The following is a 23438-nucleotide window of genomic DNA, read 5'->3' as shown; positions in this document are numbered from 1 at the left end:
TAGTGCAAAAGAGGAACTGAATTTTTATTTTATTTGTAATTCATTTAACTTGAAATTCTATTGCCTTCACTTAGCTCCCGGTTCCCGTATGACAACACTTCAGATCTTTATGTCCACCTACAAGGTCGAGTTTTTCTGAGAATGGCTGGGGCCCCAAACCCAGCATGGGCTGAACCAGGTGCAGAAGGTCCTCACGGTAGAGGCACAAGCATGAGGTGAAAGGCCTGGCAAAGATCTCAAAGAATTCACAGAAACAGGCTATTGCAATTAAAGAGTCGATGCGGACGATCCTTTCTTTCACTAAATAAACAGATCTCATTAGGTAATTATTTGTTAGCGTAACATATAATCATTATTCTGCAGAGTCCCCGAAAACATAAACTGACTTAGTAATGTGTTTTCTCCTTCTCATGTAGGTACGATAACTGTGTACAGCATGCTGGACACACACTGTGTACGGGCACAGAGGGCCAGAGCTTGTAGAGGACAACAAGTGAGGTGTAATCATCCCGAGTTTCTTCTCGCTATTGGTTAGAGAGCAAAATGTCCCCAAAGCATGTTCCACAAGATGTTAATAGGCACTATATATTCATCTTCAAATATCCGTAGGAAATTACTACTTTTTAACAAAGATAAATAGGTTTCTTTATTGTAGCAATTCTCAACTTATACTGAGTGGGCCCTCCACCAGGGATGGTTCCTGCGTGGATGTGAAACCTCCCCCCCCCCCACCCCAAGAACAGCCGGCATTCTGTAGAGCACACTTTGGGAAAAGATGATTGCAACACCATCTTCTACACAGACCTAACAACAGTGCAAAGCAACATTCCACACGCCTTTGTGAAAGGTTCTCAATCGATCTGATTAAGAATTTGGGAATTTGATAAAACTCAAAAGATCTATGGAAATCATGAAGAACTCTGGGTATGAAGAAGAGAGGAGGCCACTTGGGAAGGTGGCTTGCCAGAGGGAGCCACTCTTGCTGCCCTTCCACTGTATTTCAGACATCCCTTAGGAAATACAAGGCTATACTTAAGAATTTGACCAAGATAGGGAACTTCACATTTGCCCTTCAAGAAATAAAGTCCCTCTAGCCAGCAAGCAAACTAAAGTGAAAGGTTCAGGAAATACACACCGTGTATAAACAAACAAACAAAAATCATTCAATTCAAAGATGGTGTTACAGACTGAACTGTGTCTCCTTAAAATTTGTATGCTGAAATTCTATTACCCCATACCCCAGAATGTGACTGTAATTAGAGAGAGGGCCTTGAAAGAAGAAATTAAGATAATGAGGTTGTATACACATGGGTCCTAATCCAGTATGACTGCTGTCCCTGTTAGAAGAGGTTAGGACAGAGACACAAAGAAAAAATACCATGTGACAATACAGGGAGAAGACGGCCAATCTACAAGTTAAGGAGAAACAACGTGACAACGGTTCAAACAATGAATCGAGTTGTTTGACAACTCAATCTTTGACTTCTAGCCCCTAGAATCTTGAGAAAATAAATTTCTGTTACATAAGCGGTGGCATTTTATTACGTCAGCCTGAGCAAGCTAACAGATGGCTAGCACAGGAAGTCCGAACACACAGTTCACATGCAGCCTTAAGTACACGGTACCAGCTCCTTCCACCAGCTCCTTCTTACAGAAGCCTGCAGTAAGATGTGTTATTAAAACTTTGAATTTTACTGTCTAAAACTAATTTGCTAGTTTGAGTTTAGAAGATTATTCTTCCAATTTAATCTCAAACTGACAATCAAAATGTCCTATTTCACATTTCTAACATTAACACATTCTTTTAAGTTATTTACTTGGGGATCAGGGAGCTTTAAAACTAACCTACCATAAAATGGCATTTTGGTCATTTACTATTTGATAGCTTATAACAAATTTCTAAGGTGCTTCAGATTTACTTTTATAAGATTTAAGAATATACATCTAAAAATATCAGTAAATCCACTTTTCACAAGCAAATGAATCAAAAAACTTTCAGTGAAAAGGTACAGTCTTAAATTTTCCCTACCACAAGAAGAGAGTATTTTTTAACAAATAGGATTATCTGAAACAATATCAAGGATTACCGCATGGTTTAGAGAAATTTCTTAGAAAGAGGTATCTACCGCAGCAAATCTAAATATTTAGTAAACGTGAAAGGAACTATCCTGTAATTATTGTGAAATGAATTGTCCTACAAAAAAAAAAATTACATCTCCTCAAGGTCCCAAAAGGGCAACTATTTTCCAGTTATAATTAATTATATTTGATGATTTCTCTATGGAAAGATATTTACAAGCTAGGTTAGCCACACAGTAACCACATAACAATATAAAATAAACATCCTGGGTCTTAGCAGAGAAAGGTAAGATGGATATTTTACTTCTACCTCTGATTTAACACAACATAATACTTTGTCTTTAGGTTTTATTCTTCCTAATAGGATTCATATATTTTCTACTTATACAGTTATTTGCTTACTAAACTCAGAAACCTGTCATGAGCCCATCAGTATATTTTTATAAACAGAGGAATCGATTCTCAAAACTTTTTATTTGGCCTAGAAGTACACAATTTCAGTTAAGATTTATTTAAAAGACCAAAAGTCAACTTCATCACATTCCTTTTAAAATGACTGCTAGGAATTCCCTGATCTTGCCATTTGAGAAATATTTAAAGTAAAATATGTGAGAAATAGAAGTAAAAGGTAACATTCAGGTCCTGATTAGTCAACTGAGGGGATTACTCACTGAGGAATTCCAAATTCTGTTATTCATGGCACTTAATCATGGATAAAAAAATTTAATTCACATGTTTTGGAACAGAGAGTAACATTATAAAATTATGAGAAGCACGAATAGATATTTACAACCAACCAGAGTTAAAGAGCAAAGATCTGTATTTACCTGGTAGATTACTAACTAGCTGACCTCTGATGAAATCATCTACTTCTTCTGGTTTTAAGTGGTACTGGCCATCTGGTTTTGCTTTTCGAGTTGCCATTCTAGCAAGGAGAATATTAGAACCTATAAAAGTTTAAAAAAAAAAAAAGTTTTCAAGAAATATTCACCACAGTTATTTTTAAATTAAGATTCTTAACAAAGACACCTATAGACAGGTTACCTATCAAATTTCTTTCAAAACCAATGAAAATAAATAATTCCCAATTGTGATCATTTCAAACAGAGTACAAAACTAGCAGAATTTGGTTCAACAGGACATATAACCTGCATGGATACTGGATAGAGGCTTCCCTTTGCTTCCAAACTGAGTGTCATTTCAACATCTCCTACCCTGGTAGGAGGGGAGAAAGCAGTCCCTAAGCTTATGATCGGAGATGCAGGCACTGGGGGTAAGGATGAGAAATTCCATCACCCTGCCAACCAGTGTGTCCAGGCTGAGCAGGGAAATAAAGCCAAAGGCATGCTCCTGGACGGGGAAAAGGGAGCCTTAAGAACCCAAAGTCTCACTATATAATCAGAACATGTGCAGAGGAAACCAAGGATAGGCAAATCTTATAAACAGAGAGGGACAACGAGGTCCCAGGTGAGGTTGTGGACGTGGAAAAGTAAAGCAGAGCAGAGCCAAGACAATGGGGAAGAGGGGACAGAGAAGGTGTCAGGGCCCTGTAAAAGGTGGAATTTATGGAAGACATAAATAAAAAGGACATGCCTCAGTTTTACAGAAGATTTTTGTAACAGCTATGTGTTTTCCTAGAGTAAATATGTAGATATTCATGATGAGAAAAAGTTCTGCAAAGTGACAGCAAAACGATAAAAGTTTTGAGTTGTGGAGAGGCAAAACAGGTTGAGGAATGGAAATATCACGTGGGATTTTCATTTTAATTAATGACTGAACTTAAAAGAATGTACTCATATTGTCACACCTGTAAATTAAAAAGAACTTTTTAAACAACTAGAACCATGCCAGATACTGGTATACAGATAATAAGCCCTAAATGAACACTGAAAAAGATCTGCAGGCCAAACACAGGGGAGTAGAAAGGTAGGCTAGCTAGAACTGGAGGAATGCTAAGAATGTACTAATCATGTTTTTTATTTTCTGTATGTTATGCTGTTTTGATATCTTAAAACTCTTGCTGGCTGGGAGGAGATGGCCCTCCCAGGGCTAGCTGGTTTTTAAGGACAGAACACAATTACCTCCCTTAGGAGCGCACCTCTCACATGCAAGCCAGCCACCCCCAACCATCTTCTCATCAAGCTCACACACAAAGACAGTATTTTCCTGCCTTAAATCATCCAGGCAGGACACCAGGCAACTAGTACAAAGAGATCCCCGTTTATAGCTCTAAGACCACAGGATTATCTAAAATAGTGAATGCAAAGCTGTTTATTTGTCCAGCTTTTCCCATAGAAACCCCAGTAAAGGTTCTGGCCTCACTCCTGCCTCAGCCTCATGACCAAAACTGGGGGCTTCCCCATGTGGCCCTACGTGGTACTGCATGCCCTCTCCTCCTCTCAGCAAGTGTAAGGAATAAAAACCTTTCCACGGCATTGGCTGCTCTGTGTCATCGCTCAGCTCCCTCCATAAGGTACAATTTCAAGGGTACAAATGAGATGGGGAACTTCAGGGGAAAGAGGATTTCTGAATGAGAATGGAGAAGGAGTAGTTGGAAATGACAATGACAAGCTAAGAGGAAGTTGCATCTATCTCTCAAGCCTGGGATATACAGAGTACAGGAGCACACACGAGTAAAAGAGGTATCCTGGCAAGAGTTACTGAGGATGTGTTCCAAAAGGAGGAGGTGAGCCGGGGAAGCGGAGGCATCTGAGAGGCTCAGAGGGCACAACTGCAAGAGCCAACTAAACAAGGACAAATGACGGGAGGGGCTGAGGAAACAAAGCACAAGGATTAAAGATAAATCGGACCGGAGCTGGGGGGGGGGGGGGGGGGGGGGGGGGAGAACACCATTGTAAGAGCCACTGGTTGACTAAGGGTGACTTGGGAACTGAAAGGGAAGGAAGGACTGGTCAAGCATTCTAGGAAGCTAATGTTTCCTAAATAACTGAATTACACCAAGACTCACAATAACACAACTCCAAATCCTGCCCCCCAACCACCCTGCTTTAAAGGAAGCTTTGACTCACTTAAAAAGAATGTTTACAAATATTGAATTCACTTCTCCCCACTTTTGAAAAACCAGAAATATTCCAACTTGTTTATCCCAAAGACAGTATCATCATCAACCATTTACTCGCCTTTCTAACATGTCTACCTCACGTACTGTATAAATTTGAGATGTGAGAGGTCTATGCAGTATGGTAAAAAAACAAAATCTAAAAAATCACTCCTAAAGATTAAATGATATCCAATGATCATAAAGCAATGCTTTGAGTAAAGGGAAGGGTACAAGATAAGCTGGATACTAACCGATTCCAACAGAGGCCGCACATTTCGTCTGGTCTTTGATTTCCATGCGGACAGCATTTGCAAATTCATCAGGAGTAAGTCTGGTCTCTGCAAGGATCTCCGTGATGTCTACCAGTGCTTCATCACAACTGACAGCTTCAATGTTGTGTGTGTAGCTGTCAACACAAAGCAAAAGCAATGCATCACCCGGCAGCTTGCCCTCGAGGAGACACAAATGTGGCAAAGTCCGGTCTTCCTCTGGAATCTTTTTTCACATTTTCTTTTAAGACTTTTTAAAATGCTAAAAAGTGTTAGCATTTTAATTCAAGTGGCCCAAGTGCCATTATTAGTCACCTAACTTTTAACTATAGAACTAATTAACTGGTATTTTCTTTTTCCCTATTAACTACCAAAAATACAGCAGAAATTATCACTCCAGTTTCCCTATGCTGAGGATACCTTTGTAAAGCTCTGAATAGCTGAAAAGTAGTGGGCGAATTAGAACTGTCATAACATTTAATCTAAAAACTGTTCAAACATGGTTTACCAAAATCCTGAACACATAGAAAAATCACATAAATCAAGTCAAATAAGTAATTGATGATCTCCTAAATAAAAATATGATTAAATATCTTAAATACTGTAGCAGGCCTAAAATATAGGATATAAAGGTCAATCACCCCCAAATACCTGTCTGAAAGAACACCAACTACATTCCCTGAATGTGGAAATACAGTGGGTTTTGATCATGATCTACTGACACAAAGGACTTGTTTTAATTAGCTAGAGAAGAGGAAAAGGAAGAACAGAGCTGTCCTATGGCTCCAAAGCTAATTAAATAAGCAGACCACAAATGGAAGGCAACCAGAAATGCCTCAAGGTCAAAAACGTACCTTCAATAATGGTAATGTATACTACGCCTTGTCTCACCTACATCTTGCTGCAGGTTACAGATTGGAATAATTGGCTGATTCATTTAAGAATAAATATCTGTATTCATTTAAGAAATGAGTGTTTTGGGGGCGCCTGGGAGGCTCAGTGGGTTAAAGCCTCTGCCTTCCACTCAGGTCATGAGCCCAGGGTCCTGGGATGGAGCCCCACATCGGGCTCTCTGCTCGGCAGGGAGCCTGCTTCCACCTTTCTCTCTGCCTGCCTCTCTGCCCACTTGTGATCTCTGTCTCTCAAATAAATAAATAAAATCTTAAAAAAAAAAAAAAGGAAAGAAATGAGTGCTTTGTTTACACTTAAATAAAGGGTGAAATCTGTAAGAGCAGAAGGGTATACCTGGCAGAAGGAATTCTACTTCCCAGTGAAAGCTGCCCGAGGTGTGGAGAATATGAAACCAAGGATTTCCAAAGGATGGGGAAAGAGTAACACTGTGCTATTTTTCCCCCAAGTACAGCCACATGCCACTGACAGTGTCTCCACAGACTAAAAGGATCTCAGGACTAGGATGTGTCATGGCTCTCTCTCAAATCCTCCTGATGTGAGATTCAGGCAGGCAGCTGCCTGAATGCCATGATGCTTGGAACACAGAACACGGGAGACCATATCCAGCTCAGTCATCCACTCCCAGCCCTCACTTGGATGCTTCTCTTGAGCTCAGCTCTGGAACAGGATTTAAAAAGCACACTTTCCACTTGGTAACACCAACATTCACATAGGTGAGATCTTAAGGACAGCTGTGATCATAAATGACTTATCATTCAGCACTCAGACCTACATACTAATACGAATGCAAGATAACTTTCATTTACGCCTTATATTTTCTCTCTCCTGCTCAAGTAGAGAGTCCATCTTGTTTCTCTCTGTACAACCAGCTGTGTCAACAACGATTTGTACTTCATAGATACTCCATAAATATTCAAAATCATGCATAAGAAGGGAGAGGAAGAGGTGAAGACAGAGGTGCAAGACGTATCTCTTAGAACATTAATACACTCCAAAGGTCGACGAACCTTGGCCTACTGTTCAGATGCCTATTTAGGTAAATAAGTATTTAATGGCACACAACCATATCCATTCACTAATGTATCTGTCTTCACTTTAAAGATTTTATTTATTTATTTGACAGACAGAGATCACAAGTAGGCAGAGAGGCAGGCAGAGAGAGAGGAGGAAGCAGGCTCCCCGCCGAGCAGAGAGCCCGATGCGGGGCTCGATCCCAGGACCCTGGAATCACAACCTGAGCTGAAGGCAGAGGCTTTAACCCACTGTGCCACTCAAGTGCCCCTGTGGCTTTCACTTTATACAGCAGAGTTGAAGAGCTGGAACACAGACCTTATCTAGCTCTTTATAGAAAAAATATTCTGTCTTCTGCTATAGCGTATACACAGCCTGCCATGACTTATTTTAAATTTTAAGCTTTGAATATTTAAATACACCTGTACTATAAGTAAAAGTTAATCTCCTTTTCTCAAGTCAACTAATCAACCACCCACAAACTATTGCTAAAAACGAAGTTTTATAGAAACTAACTTTTGGCATACCTAATGATTTTAGAAGATAAATGGTTTTAGAGTCTCTACTTGTTAACCCATCAGTTCTATAAACAAAACTATAATTCAAATGTAATAAAAGAAAATAAGGCTAAAAAACGCCAATCCTTCATCCGTCTGGTTCCAGAGAAAGAAAACGAGAGCCATGAAGTTCTACAGGCAGAGAATCCATTTCCACTGACATCAGGAAGCATCAGAACAGTCTGAGCAGTGCCAACATGTCCCTTAAGACTGAACTACTGATTCTTGGGCTGGCTAAGGAAAGGGCTCCTGAAAGAGAGAAGCATCCAGCAAAAGTGGCCAGGACACCCCTGAAGAACACCAAACCCTCTTCACTATTAGATAAAAGAAGAGGAGACATGGAGTGACCGCAGTGTTTGCTGTACCTTGCCAGTGTTTCATACATTGTTCGTGCAACTTCCTTATATGCATGAAAATCATATGGAACAGCTTGAAGACTGGGACAAAGTTGTTTAGCTTGCCCAAAAAACATTCCATTCCTGATGCCAACTTGTCTGGAGAAAGAATAAAACACAATGGAGGTTAGACTAGGACTAATTTTCAAATGCTTAATCCAATATCAAATGTTAACAGTATCTTTCCCCATGCCACCAATATACAATTTTCACTTAATTCTCATGAGGGATAAACAACAAGCATTAAGAAAACTAGTAAGTTTGATTTCCTCCCAAAAGAAAATTGCACAACGATCTGATTAGAGTAAATGACATGTAGATGTACCAAAATGTTATTAAAAGACCAGGTTTGGCTCTTGTCTGTATCTGAAGCTTTCTCCGAAGACTCAGACCTCTGGCCCCTTCGCAGAGATGCCAGCATGCCATATGCTGGTGATATCACAACCACCTCAGAGCAGGAATGTGCCCTCAACAGAGGTTTTCTTCCCCTAACACATGGCACAGTTTGGCCAGGGTTTGTCCCCCAAAGACAAAGAATATATACGAAAGAACTACACAAAACAGTGCTATGTGACAAACAGACAAAATGTACTCATCCTATTACCACCCAATTCCCAATTGACCAATTCCATGTTCCTGAAGTGGCTCCACAGTGGTTGAGATGCCAATAGCATTGTATATGGTAGCACATCACTCTGGGCAGGAGCCAGGGTTCCAGAACTTTGAGGGACCTAATTGAAAATGGTAAATTTTAAATCTTTTGCGTGTCTCAATGCCCCACATTACTTTGATATTTGGAGCATTCAGCACAAAACTATAATCATGGAATTATACATAATTAGTAAAATTCCATTTGACCACTTTGCAATGAATCAAGAAAAAAAGACTTCAAAGTGAAAGCACAAGCGAAGTAAGAAGCACTGTTTCACCAGATTATATGCGCCTCTGCAAATACAACAAACAGTTATTCTATACACTGATGCAATAAATATTTACTGGGCTTGAATTACTCAGAGTTCCCTGGCACCCTCCCCACCTCAGACCACTACTGAGAGCCACCACAGAAAAGAACGCCCCAACTTATTCAGAGGTAAAGGCAAAATCATATGCATTTTTTATGGACACGAAAACAGTAATAAATTATCTGACTGCAAAGCTCCCAGCAGATGAGAAATATTCTAACAGGAAGGAAAAGTGACAGTGAAAGAAGTGACGAGTGACAAACAGCATGGCAAAGAGTATTTTTTCATTCATTCAACAAAAATTTATGTCTCTGGCATTTTGTGAGGTGGTAGGCAAAAGATGGTGAACAAAACAGACCCCATGATGTTCACAAGGACGACCCTGCACTCACCCAGCACAAGACAGATTATAGTCACTGGATCTTATTTCGTAAGGCAGGGAAGTATATATGTAAAAGTTTTGAAATCTATATAAAATCACATACAACTTAAGATATTTTCAATAATGCTGGCTATGTAGGGTCAGCATGCAAAAGCTAAGCTTACAAATTAAAGGTAATTACTCATTTTTTTAAAAATGTGTTACATAATTGCTATGAATAACATTATATTTACTATAATTTTTTTCCACTTATTCAAAAATTTTCAAGATCATATTATTTAGGAAGACATAATACAACTACTTATGTACGTGTGCACATATACAGCTTGGAGAGTAATGTTTAGGAGCCAGTAGACATGGTAAGGAAATTACAAACAAAAAAGGAAAACTAAGAGATTTCCTGTAACTAAGGGAAGCAAAAAACTCAGAGTTGGTAGTTGGGAAACTGGATTTGTTTCATAGAAAATAAAGGAGTAAAGGCAAATATCCAACAGTTGGAAGTGACGTTTTGCTACGGTGACTTATCTACTTCTGTCAACTAGGTCCCACGCAGGATAAACCACCAATACTCCATCAGCGTGTGCTACAGAAAGCGATTATTCTCAGGCTTACACTGCACATGTAGGTCACTGTCCTTTCAGTGTGTTAACAGGTATCCGTATCAATAAATACAGTAAAGCATCCTTAGAAAATAATTTAAAAATTATTTGATCTTAAAAAACATGTGATTCAAGGATATTTGTATATCATTACCTATTCATCTGCCCATCTACCTTCTCGTTCTATGAAGCTTGCTCTTTCTGATGTGTAAAACAACTAACAGTAATGCATATTCTAGCCTTTGTATATACATCCTACCTCTCCATGAGTTCTACCATCTCATGGGCACACACCATCCTTTGCAGACCCATGATCAGTCTGTGTCCATTGGAAACTCATGAATGCATAAACCTGGGATGATCATCCCCACAATCTAGTCCCCACTCCAGCCCCAGAAACATTTCTCTGATGCAACTGTGGCTATACATATTTTTAAAAAATCTTCTCACCTAAGGAAAATATAATTACAGGACAGCCACAAGAAAAGGGTATCTAAGAACTGTTTTCTAGAGACTTTTATTATCAACTGCTTTCTACAAAATGAAAATCATAATTAAGAAATGAAAGCCCACTGCTGTGGGTTGTGTGGGCTTTTAATCCTCCTAACTTTCACTCAAATTCCTTTTCTCATCACTTTATGTATCTCCTTAAAACAATCACCAACTAAGCATCTTGCTTTTGGCCCATATATTGTCACCCCAATTATTCTGTAGTACATTCAGCTTGACAACACTATCTCTGATGCAACATGACCACAACATCCAAACACCAGAAGTGCCTACTAGCACTGAGACACAGCTGTGGCTACTTGAGTCCAAAGCCCTCAGGAACATGAAAATACTTTCACCCCTGAGGCAGACTTCTTATCCCTCCCACGCAACCCTACTTGCTGGCCAGCACTCAGCTTGGGGGTGCTGAACTAGAAGGGACAACCTTCAGGCAGTAAGAGGGTGGGGCTTTCACTTCACCACCTGTTGAGCAGAACTCCAACACTGACAGAGCATTCCCAAGCTTCCCCACACCTCCAGATGTGAACCCAACTGTCCAGCCACCAGATGCACACACTGTCACACAGTCCTTAGTGGGGAAAAAAGGACTAGCCTTATTGAGCACAACACAAAATCAGCTCTGAACTGCCTGGGCTAATAAAAATACAAAAATCCAGAATGCATCTAGTATTTGCCTTATCATTTTTATTAACGTTTTCAATTCTTGGGCTACATTACCAACCAATAATGAAAAATGTTAAAAACATAATTTTGTCAATAAGAAAGGCAAAGTCAGGGGCGCCTGGGTGGCTCAGTGGGTTAAGCCTCTGCCTTCGGCTCGGGTCGTGATCCTGGGATCCTGGGATCGAGCCCCCCTGCTCAGCAGGGAGCTCACTTCCACCTCTCTCTCTCTCTCTGCCTGCCTCTCTGCCTACTTGTGATCTCTGTCAAATAAATAAATAAAATCTTTAAAGAAAAAAAAAAGAAAGGCAAATCAGTCTAGGAGTAAAAGTTCCACATGTCATAAATGGAAAATAATTTAAATATTTTATAATTATAAATGTCTGATTATAAAGTTTTCTTAAGTATCTTTTTAAAAAAAATAACTGGCAAGATTTTAAACTATTTCAGTTAGATGATACTGAAATATTTTTTGTTCCTAGACTTGCTTGAACAATCCCAACTTTTAATCAGGACTGAAAAATGTTACATATATCAAATCATTATGCTGTACACCTGAAACTAACATAATGTTGTATGTCAATTATATCTCAATAAGAAAAGTATGAATGACAAAGCCATAAATAAAAAAAGACTGAAAAATATAACTGGTAGAGGAGTCTGTTTATTATTAATACTTTAACACTTGCAAACAATATGTAAATACTTGCTGTGTTATAAAGATAGAAACATCTGTTCAATTATCAGGAAAGAAAAACCATAAAGACTGTTCTTTTAAATTAATTAATTCAGGAACACCTGGGTGGCTCAGTTGGTGAAGTAGCTGTCACGATCCCAGGGTCCTGGGATGGAGCCCCACACTGGTCTCCCTGCTCAGCGGGGAGCCTGCTTCTCCCTCCCACTCTGTCTGTTACTCTCCCTGCTTGTGCTCACTCACTCTTTTTCTCTGACAAATAAATAATCTTTTTTAAAAAATTAATCAATTAATTACTACTCCCTCTAGTTTTACAACTATTACAACTGATTATTTTTAAATGATTCTTTTTTTTAAGTATGAGGAACACATACATATGTCTGTTTCTTCTTGTACTGAAACAGCCCATTATACTGAGTTAGGCTTACGGTAAGATAAAGATCTACAGACAAAGTTGGTACTAATGAGTTGACAACACTCTACAATTTTAAGTGAGGAGATTACTGGGTATACCAATACGGAATCATTTACTTCTAATTTAATAGGTAATCAAGTTTTAACATTATTGTGAAGAAAATACTAAGTTTTAGAGGAGTTTTAAATTATAAGGGATTTTTCTTAACTATAAAAAAGAATGATTAGACCAGAAGAACGTTAAGGCCCTCTTCCGTTAAAAAAATATCTAATTCTTTGGGGCACCTTGGTGGCTCACTTGAGTATTCAGCTCTTGATTTTGGCTCATGTCATGATCTCAGGGTCATAGGATCGAGCCCTATGTGGGCTCTACACTCAGCATGGGAGTCTGCTTGGGCTTCTTTCCCTTCTTCTCCCTCCCGCTCTGCCCCTCTCCTCATCAACACTCTCTCAAATGAATAAACAAAATTTTTAAAAAACTTTTTAAAATATCTAATTCTTTAATTTTATACTTCAAAAGACAGTGGTTTAAAAAAGACAATGTCCACGAGGCTTCTGGGTGGCTCAGTTAAGCATCTGCCTTCGGCTCAGGTCATGATCCTGAAGTTCCGGGACCAGGTACCACAACAGGCTCCCTGCTCAGAGGGGAGTCTGCATCTCCCTCTTCTCTGCTCCTCCTCCTGCCTGTGCTCTGTCTTTGACTCTCTCTCCCAAAAAAGTAAATAAAATCTTTAAAAAGACAAACGACAATGTTCAATTTCTTTTGGTTTCCACTGTTGGATGTACTGATTCCTCAGGAAACTACAGTATTTATTTAAAGTCATCTAGCATTTGTGAAAGGAAAAAAGAACTGAAGGGATGAAGCCCTGAAATATTTCTTCCCATAAAATGTGTGTAACACAGGCCTGACTAGCACATCTGAATCCACTTCAAAAGAGTCTGTAAAAATGACTAAGTAACTACTTACTAGGATTACAACACATTTAATTTCCACATACCTGGCTTCATAACTACAAGAGGCAATTTCAGCCTTTGATAAAACAGAATCAATCCCATTTGCTTGTGCAGAATCTTGGTTCTCCCACAACGATGAATCTGGTATCTCTGCTTTAAAAATATAAAATTTAATGATTATACCTTAAAAACTTGTTTTTCTTCACTTTCATTCAAGAAATATATTTTTCATTCCTTTCATATACAAATGCTTAATAAATTCCAAATATAGTTATATCCATTGGTACTGGTCTTACTTAATAAAAGAAAACCTAGGGGCACCTGGGTGGCTCAGCGGGTTAAACCTCTGCCTTCAGGTCAGGTCATAATCTCAGGGTGTTGGGATCAAGCCCCATGTCGGGCTCTCTGCTCGACGGGGAGCCTGCTTCCCCCTCTTTCTCTCTGCCTGCCTCTCTGCCTACTTGTGATCTCTCTCTGTGTCAAATAAATAAATAAAATCTTTAATAAATAAATAAATAAAAGAAAACCTATAGCTCTAACATGGTTTACATCCATTATATATTTCACCAGCGGTCAGACAAAAACACAATGAATTCAAAGTGTTGCATATGAGTAAATGTTTGTTTGGTTTGTTGTTGTTTACAAAATGTATCAAAAGATAAATATGAACTATCCCTTTAACAGTCTCTTTAGGTGAAAAAGGATGAAAAGTTATCAGGATGATGAATTCCCTCCTATATTCTCAAAAGGATTATACAGCTCCCTGTAATGGGAAACAATTAATGGAAAATACACATTTCTCTGAATGTTCTTTGCTGTTTCCTAAATAAAGTACCTGCAAAACTGAAACCTATTTAATACCACGAACAACAAACGCCAACTTCCTACAAGTCATTCGATCAAACAATTCAGTAGGTCACATATCATCAAGAGGTTTCATCCTAAATTAAAGAATTTTCTTTTGAACACACATCAGGTAAAAGAGCTTCATAATGTGGCTCCCTCACAGTAAATTCTACTTAATGGCTTAACAACACATGTTGAATTAAAAACATTCAAGTGTGATCAGAATATCAACTGCTCTACAGAAAACGACTCAAGCCTAAATAGTACCACTCACTAGTATTTCTTAATACCTAAGCCAGATTTATAGCTTCGCACAAGATTATAAAAGCATCTATCTAGAGAGCGCTGACTACATGCCACTTTACTTCCATTACCACCTCTAACTTCACCAGCAATTGAGAAAGATTAAAACACAACTTCAGTTCCTGGTCTCTTGAGATATTACTACGTTCCAAGAATATACTCTAAAAACATATATTCTTAAAACACAATCTCACTCATACATCTAATACTATGAACAAAAATGCCATTAGTTAGTAAAGTAAGCCAAGATATACCATTTCAGTTAACTCTAGACAAACCTATCTTGAGTACATTATGACAACATATAACCAACAAACCGAGTACTTCTTTTCTGCTTATTTCAGAGACATAACATTCCATGAGAAATCAGCCAAGTTAAAGTACCACCAGAAACACATGGCAAAGTGTCTAGCTTCGTGGGCTAAAATAGCTCTTCCTGGTTTGACTCCAGAATTGTCAACGTCTTTTACCCAATTCTGCCACTCACATAAGCATTTTTGGATTCCGGCACCCATACACACAAAGCATAAATGCAAACCAAACTGTAAGGACTGATATCTTAATGCGCTCAAATCCCACTTGCCTCAAAAATTAAAACAGCAGAGTATATAATCTGAGCCATGATTCCAGATATATTATGATAAAAATATGCTATACCGTGACAAATAAAAACAGAATGCAGAGCAGACTTCCCCATTTTCCTGAAACATCTTAGAAGGTTAAATATCCGCTTTCCTAGCCCATTATTCTAAGCTGAAGATCTGCAAGAATTTCAGGATTGTCAGCATCACAGTTCAAGAGAGGTTGCTACTAAACCAAACAACAACAAAGAGAGTTAAAGCTTGAAGAGCCACACCAGCTGCCTTTCACAGATAGAACCATGACCTTAGGCCTTAAAAGTTGGGGAGCTAGGGGACCTATATTTGAAGGTCTAGTCAAATAATCTACGATACTTGTCTTGAAAATTACAGAAAAAATCATGCTTGAGGTGAGAACAGTCTGTGGTCCCTGGGCTCCCAACGCCCTGCCTGAGAGGCACCACCTCATGTTTTCTCTTCACTGGGCTGGCTGACCTTTTCCACAGTGCAGCAGAGTGCGTGGATCCCTCCACGAGCGCAGTGAGTTGCTTCAAGGGAGACTCAGGGAAATTCAGGGACACACTGTCCTCACTGGAGGGCAAAGTAGAGAACTGCTCATCAAAACTTGACAAACTAGACGGGCACATGAAGAATGTGGAGGAACGGTTGGAGAAATCAGAAGCCAGGACCCAAGTCTGTGAAAAAGAAATCGCTGAGAATAAATCTATAACTAACACGATTTTAAAAACTGTTGTTCTTTAGAACGAACACTGAAGTTGTCGAAGGGATAAGAAAACAACTGCATCCCGGAATCCAGGAAGAGGTAAAGGCCCCAACCACAAAATCTTGAGTATAAATGGATTCCAAATATTGGGGCTATCAATGAGAAGCGTCACTGCGAGTAGGCTCAGGAAGCAGCTTCCAAAGGAAGTCATGGATGGAGAGCCTTGGTTACGCTGGTCCATTTAGACAAAGAGTTTTTGAATATGACGAATAAGAAACTAAAGTTTCTACCTATAAAGGGCTGAAGATGCTATCTGTTCTAATACTTTGCCCAGACACAGAAGCCGAAACATCAGAACTGAATTTTTTTAAAAGCCAGTGTGTAGAAGCCAAAGGTTTAATTCCTAAATTGATCCTCGATATTTTAAAATTTGGTGTCTGACTGATAAGGACCCAGAGAAAGAAAGATCCGGAAATAACAAGGAAAGAAGAACAAAGGCATTGAAAAAACAAGCTCTAAGTACAAGGTTAGCTGCAACCAAATCTTATAATAAAGGACAATCTGGTCATTTTACGTTATAAATATTTTGGTAAGCTCCTAATGGGTCAAAGGCTTAGGAAATAAAAGTGAATGATACCAAGTTAAAAAAAAGAATATAAAATGCAAAGTATCATATTCACCTTTTCTAGTGACAGAAACATCTCTTCTTGACAATTTTCAATGGCAAGTGAATTTTCAGTATTTTTCCTAATATTTATCTTCTAACTTACCACCCACATTTAGAGGTGGAGGAGATGTGAATTATAAAAGGTCATTACAATGTTATGAAAATCCAGTGGCTAAACTGATGAAGATAACTAAGTAACCAATAACCGTATTCTGTTAATAAACTGAGTATGGTCAGATCACCTATGAAGGAAGGAAAGATGTAAGAGGACTCGATCGCTGCTACTTGTAAGGAATGTGTGCTTACCAAGGCCAAACTTCTTGACAGAGACTGCCGAAACTACAGGCATGCGTGGCAAACGCAAGATTCTACCTGCTGGAGGAACTGAGTGCTGGGTAACTGACTGATGTTACCAAATGCTATGTCCAAGGTATTTTTCCTTGTTTTAACGTTCCTTCAGAGTTTTTTACGGAGTGCCCAATAGTTAACAAGTATTATGAATTTCCTTAAGCTACTTATTTATTTTCTAGAACTTAAGATCTCATCTTTTTAATCTCAGAAAATACAAAAGAAAATACAAAAAGAAAAACCAACCTACCACAAAACCATACAACCGATAGTTCAGAAACCACCCATACTGTCACACACCACAATACAACTAAGTGTTAACGAGCTCAATACTGACTACCCCAAGACCTACTCATGACACAGAAAATACTAGAATCTCAAAAAATCTTAAAAGACTTAAAATCCAAGAAAAGCTTTAGGAAATCTGGAAAATAGATACACCTGAAGCATAAAGACATATCTATCATTAATGTTTTGTACTCATACCATATAAACAGATAATCACAGCCCAAAAAAGACTGTAATCCCAAAAAAAGGTCCTCAGAAATGTCCAGTGGCTTTCCTTTTGCCTTAACTTCAATGAGATCATTTCTAAAATAATCCCAATTTTTCATAACTGAAAACTAGGAACCAGAAATAATCGGGATGAAATTTAACTGCTTGCTGTCCATTCTACTGTGTATTTAATTTCTGACTACTTTCTGATTAATATTTTTCTGGAAAACTAATTTAAAAATGTTTATGGCTTTGCAGACATTCATGAGAAAACTAATCAGTGACAAAGAATATAATTTCTACAAAAATATTTCTCAGGGAATTTACTGAGGGGGAATAACAGTTGTAAAAATCTTAATAATAATGTGAATAGTCTAAGTTATGATTTTTATTTATTAATAGCAAAAAATCAAAAGTCAGCAAGGCAAGAAAATGTTAAAGCAGGTTTAGCAAAGACATGGGGAATGATGTCTGGTATTTATCTTCTTATTCCAATAAATAAAGTCCTATTGTTTTTTATTCCACTGACTCATACAAATCTTTAGCAACAGGAACTTTAGTATCCACTGTGATCAGTGACCAAACAACTAGTAATTACCTCTCCGGTCTAGAGGCTTCCACAAAGTGATGTCCAGGATTTTATTTTCATCCTCAGTCTAAACGTATATAAAGCAAACATCACACCTTATAAAACATTCTTCACTCTCTGTCCCAGGAAAATATCATCATCTAACTCAACAAAGCAGGGCTATGAACCAGTCATTTGTATTGCATAGACATTTTGCTTTAAGATGTCACTGACACCTTTAAAACCCTTGAATGAAAAAGCTAATTATTTCAACTCTTTCATTTCTGTAACAAGAATACCAGCAGCAAAATCCAGACGTCTTCAATAGGAGCACTGTGATTTCAAAGAGAGCTCATTTGTACCTGCTTTGCCTTTCAGGATTTTATTCTGGTAATACTGCCACTCCAACTGGGGGTTAGCACCAGGACGTAAAGGTGCCCTTCCTGTGCCTCTGTTACTTGTAACAGCCACTGGTTTTCCTGTGAGGAAAAGATAAAAAATTATTTCTAAATCTAAGTACAGGAATGTTAACAACACTGACAACATGGAAAGTTTTTCACAAGATTTAAAAAATACATTTTTTTCTTTAGCTTTCTTGAGGCATTAATCCATAAAGGAGATAACATCTTTAAAGTTATCAATTACCATACAAAGATCATCTAAGTTTCTCAACACCCCCCTAAATTAAATCATTTATGACAACTTTGATACATTTATTCAACTTAAAAGCAATGCTATCCCTTTGCTTCCCATTTTTTTTCTTTTTGGGGGGGGTTTCTTGCAGTAGAAAACAAGTCAACTCTGATCCTAGATTTGAATGGGGGGGAACTATATCTAGATGTTTTATATTTCTCATATCAGAAAAGTAAGGTAACATCTAAATTAATCTTTCAATTTTACAGCAAGAGAAACAAATATATATGCAGAGGGACTACAATCTGACCTACTATATAATCAAATGTGAGAATATAGTCCCTCAGTTTTTGGTTTAGTTATAAATTCTTTCATGTATCCTTTCCTTTTGTGTGCATTACAAGAGAATTGTTAACTTTTTTTTTTAAGATTTTATTTATTTATTTGACAGAGATCACAAGTAGGCAGAGAGGCAGGCGGGGGGAGGGGGGAAGCAGGCTCCCTGCTGAGCAGAGAGCCTGATGCGGGGCTCCATACCAGGACCCTGGGATCATGACCTGTGCCAAAGGCAGAGGCTTTAACCCACTGAGCCACCCAGGCGGCCCGAGAATTATTAACTTTTAAAGCAGTAGTATGGATAATGTGTGTATATATATATATATATGTTAATGAATGTTTTTGTTGTCAGAATAAAAATTACGCATCGGAGTGACTCATCAGGCTAAACCCAATTCTTTAACATTATACACTCCTTTCAGAGTCTAAGCAGTAGCTACTCATGACAAAAATTAAGCCCCAGTAATAACCCAGCAGCTTCTGAGCTCTCCTTAAAGGACAGACTCTCAGAAGAAAATGCTACTAGTTAACAACTTTCAAGCACAGAGAGACTACTAAAAACCCCAGAATAATTGAAAGTACTGCCTAGCTCACAAATACCTGAAGAAAGTCCATTCAAACAAAGATGACAGGATGTCTTAGCAACGATTCCATAATGCAAAATTGTTCTCCAACCAAAAGGCTGGAATGTACACTAGCATCAGGAGAGTTAATCAAGTTATTTACTCAAGAGAGAGAAAGCAGTGACCCAAGCTACAAACATATGCTACCATAAAATTTCCATTTAGTAACAAAGTAATAGTAAACATATGAAAGTATAGAAAATGCCCAATACCAGTCTGTATTAGTCTTAAATGACAGACCCTTCAGGTGAAGAGGAGTATTCTTCCCTAAAGACCTGACCTATTTAGAGAGAAAAAAGGATTTCTAATTTCCCTTTATTTTTCTTGGTAATAGAGTCCAGAAAATTCGGAAGCAGGAATTTATTTTTCCAAGGAAAATTAAGATAAATATTTCTCAAGATTTTCAGATCCTTTAGAACATATAACAATATTATCAATTTTCTTAAAATATAAACAAAAATACAGACCTTTGAGATCTGGTCTATTTCGTATACCAACTGATACAAAGAAGCAATCCATATCAACATGCATTATACAGCTCTGATGCCTGGGTGAACTCAATACTGACATATTTCCTAGAAGGAAAAAGAGAACATTCAAACCCCAAACTAATTTTTAATATTTAAAAAAATCAGGTCTATTTAATTTTAGAAACTGTATTTTTAAGTGCCTATAAGTAGAATGAAGTCTCAAAAAAAAAAAAAAATACAGAATCTATTACAGACCATTTCTACCACACCTCGAGAGACATCAAATTTGTTTCTTTTGCTCTAAAAGTAACCCAGAGATACACATTTAGTTTCCAAGCATAATTTGAAATCAATTATGAAGATTCCATGTTTTTCTAATCTATATTCTAATAATTAAATCTTTAATCCAAAGTATGTCTAAATGTTTATCTTAGAGTTATTTCTGTGTGCTGAAGATTTAATTGAAATGTATAAGGTGTTTTCAAATATTTGGTTACATGGAGCTAAGGAACTTTAAATAATAATATTGATGATGTATTCCATGCAGTCTACAAACATTCCTTACTTAAAAAAAAAAAAAAAACTAACTAAAAATTGCTACTGTTATTGAGTGGTAGGTGTTATGCACTATTGTAAGAGGTTAATGTGTATTTAAATTCTAACAATTCTGAGATAAGTAATCTTATGCCCATTTTACAGATTAATATTATGTTATGTTAATAACTGTGTTATGCAACCAGTAAGAGGCTGAGCTGGTCATCAACCCCAAGTGGTCTGATTTGAGCCCTCACGCCCTAGATATATCGAGAAAAGTCTATAAAACAGAAATCTACATATAAATCTGTATATATATAGAAGTACATACAAAGTTTCCTCCTTAGACCATTAAACACGATCAAAAATCAGCTCTGAAGCACATATGCCACTTTCAAGAAGATAAAGCTGAGTGTCTTCTCCTAAAGCCTTTGCCTTCTAATCCCTCTGAGCTACATATTTTGATTTACCAGGGCTATTTAACCAATCCTGCCACAATAAGAAGCTATCCTGTTTATTGGTCTCATCCTTAGCTCTTTTTCCTGGTCCTGGTCCAAGGTACGCAAGTCTTGGAAATAAGAACCCTGAGCTTATAAAAGTTCTAATGTCATAAATGAGTTTTTCTGCTGATAAAAAACTAGTACTTGAAGGTAGGTCTTCATGATAGGTTTCCCAAAACTTACATTTTTACTCCCCAAAGGTTCAGACTACTCCATTTACCAAACTGTGACTGTGAAAGCATTTACCAAGTTCTCACTACATGTGAGGCACCGAGCCTTTGTTCATGTTATCTTCCCCAAGCTCAGAAGCCCATGAGGTAGGCACCAGGGACTACCTATTGCTCCACTGTGAAAAGGAAACTGAGACCCAGAGAGGTGAACTAACTGGCCCACGGTCCTGCAGCGTAGAAGCGGCAGAACCAGAGTTCGGATTCAAGCTATATCAGCGAACTCCAAAGCCATGTACTTCCTCGCTCTTCCCCGTATTATCTCAAGAAATTATTTATAAAAGAAATCTTAATAATCATAATTCTGCTGTATAGAAATATTATATAAACATAATGTAAACAACCCAAAACAACTGCTTTAAATATTTAAACAGTACAGAATGCATATACCATATATCTACTGAATGCTTTCCTACACTATAAAAATTATATCATTTTATTCCCATTCACGAAACTATTTGTAATAGTTCTTTGAAGCTTTCAAAATTAAATGACCTTCACCATATATGGTCAAGGGATGATGTATGAATAATCTAATACCTATAACATTATTCTGAAATATTTCATAAGAAACGGGAAGCATTTAGGAATACATCAAACACAACAAAACATAACAAAAAAACACATGGAGAAGATCTGTCACTTTCTAGGACAGAACCATGAGCTTCCTTCTGTACCTCAGTTTCCACAGCTATTAAGTTCAGGGGTAGTATTAAGTAATCTGAGATCTGTCTCCAAAAAACAAAACCAAACCATATATTCTGTAAAAAAGCATCATAAACCTCAAAGCAGATACTAATCAATAATGACTGCACAGAAATATAGCCTGCAATTGTTAGTTTTGTTTGCTTCTGAAGACAAGTATTAAAAAACAAAATACAATTAACCCATCTACTTTTATGTGAAAATACTTACTCTCACTACAAGTTTACCACTATAATTACAACAGCTATTATGTCAGTTATTTAATAATTTAAAAATCATTAAGATGCCAGCTTCTGGAATTAACAGTTATTCTTGCCAAACCAATTTATTCTTACAGGAGTTTATGCACTGAATAGAATACAAGTAATATTTTACACAGTTCAAAACTTCAACAACTGACAAAATCTACATAAAGAATGAATGCTCAGAATCTCGACCTTGCTACTGTTTAAATTACTTAAAAATATTCAGTTAGCAACACTTAAATCTGAATTTGTAAAAAATACTTTAATAAGTAAGAAAGCTTTCTCTAATCTGCTAGGCTTACTGTAACTTACATATCCTGATATGTCTAAAGACTTTTATATCATGAGAGCTTAGTACTGATCAAAGCACCAATGACAGCTTAAAAACAAAATGGTCAAGTATGACTATTTCTTAAGAAAACAATTTTAGTATCTACCTGTGTCAGTTACAACAAGTGCAGACCTGCCTGTTTTCATTTTTTTTAACTTTTCCCTTCCTGGAAAAACACCACTACTTTGTCTTTGCAGGGCACTGACAAACTCAGTCAATTCACACTTCCACATTGATATGTGATGCAGTCTCGAGCGGGAATAGAAGTCTGAAATAAAACTGCAATCTGAGGGTTTGGATGGCACTGAAGGTGCTGCCTTGCTAAGAGCAGGTATTGAAGAAGTGCTTTTTGTGCTTGAAGGCCCCTGAACAGCGGAGTGGTGAGCACCATTTACTTTAGTGTTACTGTGCAAAGATGATAAGGAGAAGGAATTAGTTCTGTGTGGATTCCGCACGGCATCTGTGTTTCTAGTGCTTTGTTGCGACAGCTGCACGACGCAGTCTCTGAAGTCAGTGCTGCTCTTCTCAGCCTGCTCCTCCTCCTGGGCGAAGTCTGCGGAAAGCCTGCTGGCAATACTGTGGCCCATGGGCACCAAGCAATCCTGCGTCTTTAAGGCACCATTAGAGCTAGGAGTGTGTCCATTAAAAATGGCAGCGTTGTCTCTGTGATGCGGAATTCCATTTTGTTTCCTTCCTGGAAAGATCTGCTCTAGCTCCATAAAATTAAAATCATTATTTGCATCTTCTTCATTCCAACTGTTCATTCCATTGACTTTGACTTCATTTTCTGTCTCAATCTTCTTAATTATGTGATTTCTATAGCAGGAAAGAAGATTTAATTTCAAT

General features: G+C 37.8%; 1 protein-coding gene across 10 annotated transcripts in view; it reads right to left on the bottom strand.

The window, feature by feature from the left end:
* Positions 1-23438, bottom strand: part of REV1 (REV1 DNA directed polymerase) — a 94035-nt gene that overhangs the window by 14435 nt on the left and 56162 nt on the right. For 6 of the 10 annotated variants that reach the window (XR_006815274.1, XM_045980324.1, XM_045980326.1 and 3 more), the window contains 7 exons: positions 22699-23408; positions 20048-20155; positions 18351-18467; positions 13504-13612; positions 8255-8383; positions 5392-5546; positions 2907-3026 (listed from right to left, as the gene is read on the bottom strand). Coding sequence is in view for 9 of the 10 variants with exons in the window: in XM_045980324.1 (XP_045836280.1) it covers positions 2907-3026; positions 5392-5546; positions 8255-8383; positions 13504-13612; positions 18351-18467; positions 20048-20155; positions 22699-23408 (1448 nt within the window). In the remaining variant the exon portion in view is untranslated. Of the gene's footprint in view, positions 1-2906; positions 3027-5391; positions 5547-8254; positions 8384-8888; positions 8991-13503; positions 13613-15681; positions 15825-18350; positions 18468-20047; positions 20156-22698; positions 23409-23438 lie in introns of those variants that run through there. The other 4 variants (XM_045980325.1, XM_045980330.1, XM_045980331.1 and 1 more) reach the window with 4 other exon arrangements.

Source organism: Meles meles, chromosome 16 (assembly GCF_922984935.1).
Source record: "Meles meles chromosome 16, mMelMel3.1 paternal haplotype, whole genome shotgun sequence".
In the NCBI taxonomy this organism is placed as follows: Eukaryota; Metazoa; Chordata; class Mammalia; order Carnivora; family Mustelidae; genus Meles; species Meles meles.
Note: the sequence above shows the minus strand (reverse complement) of the source record. Positions and strands in the feature narration are given on the sequence as shown.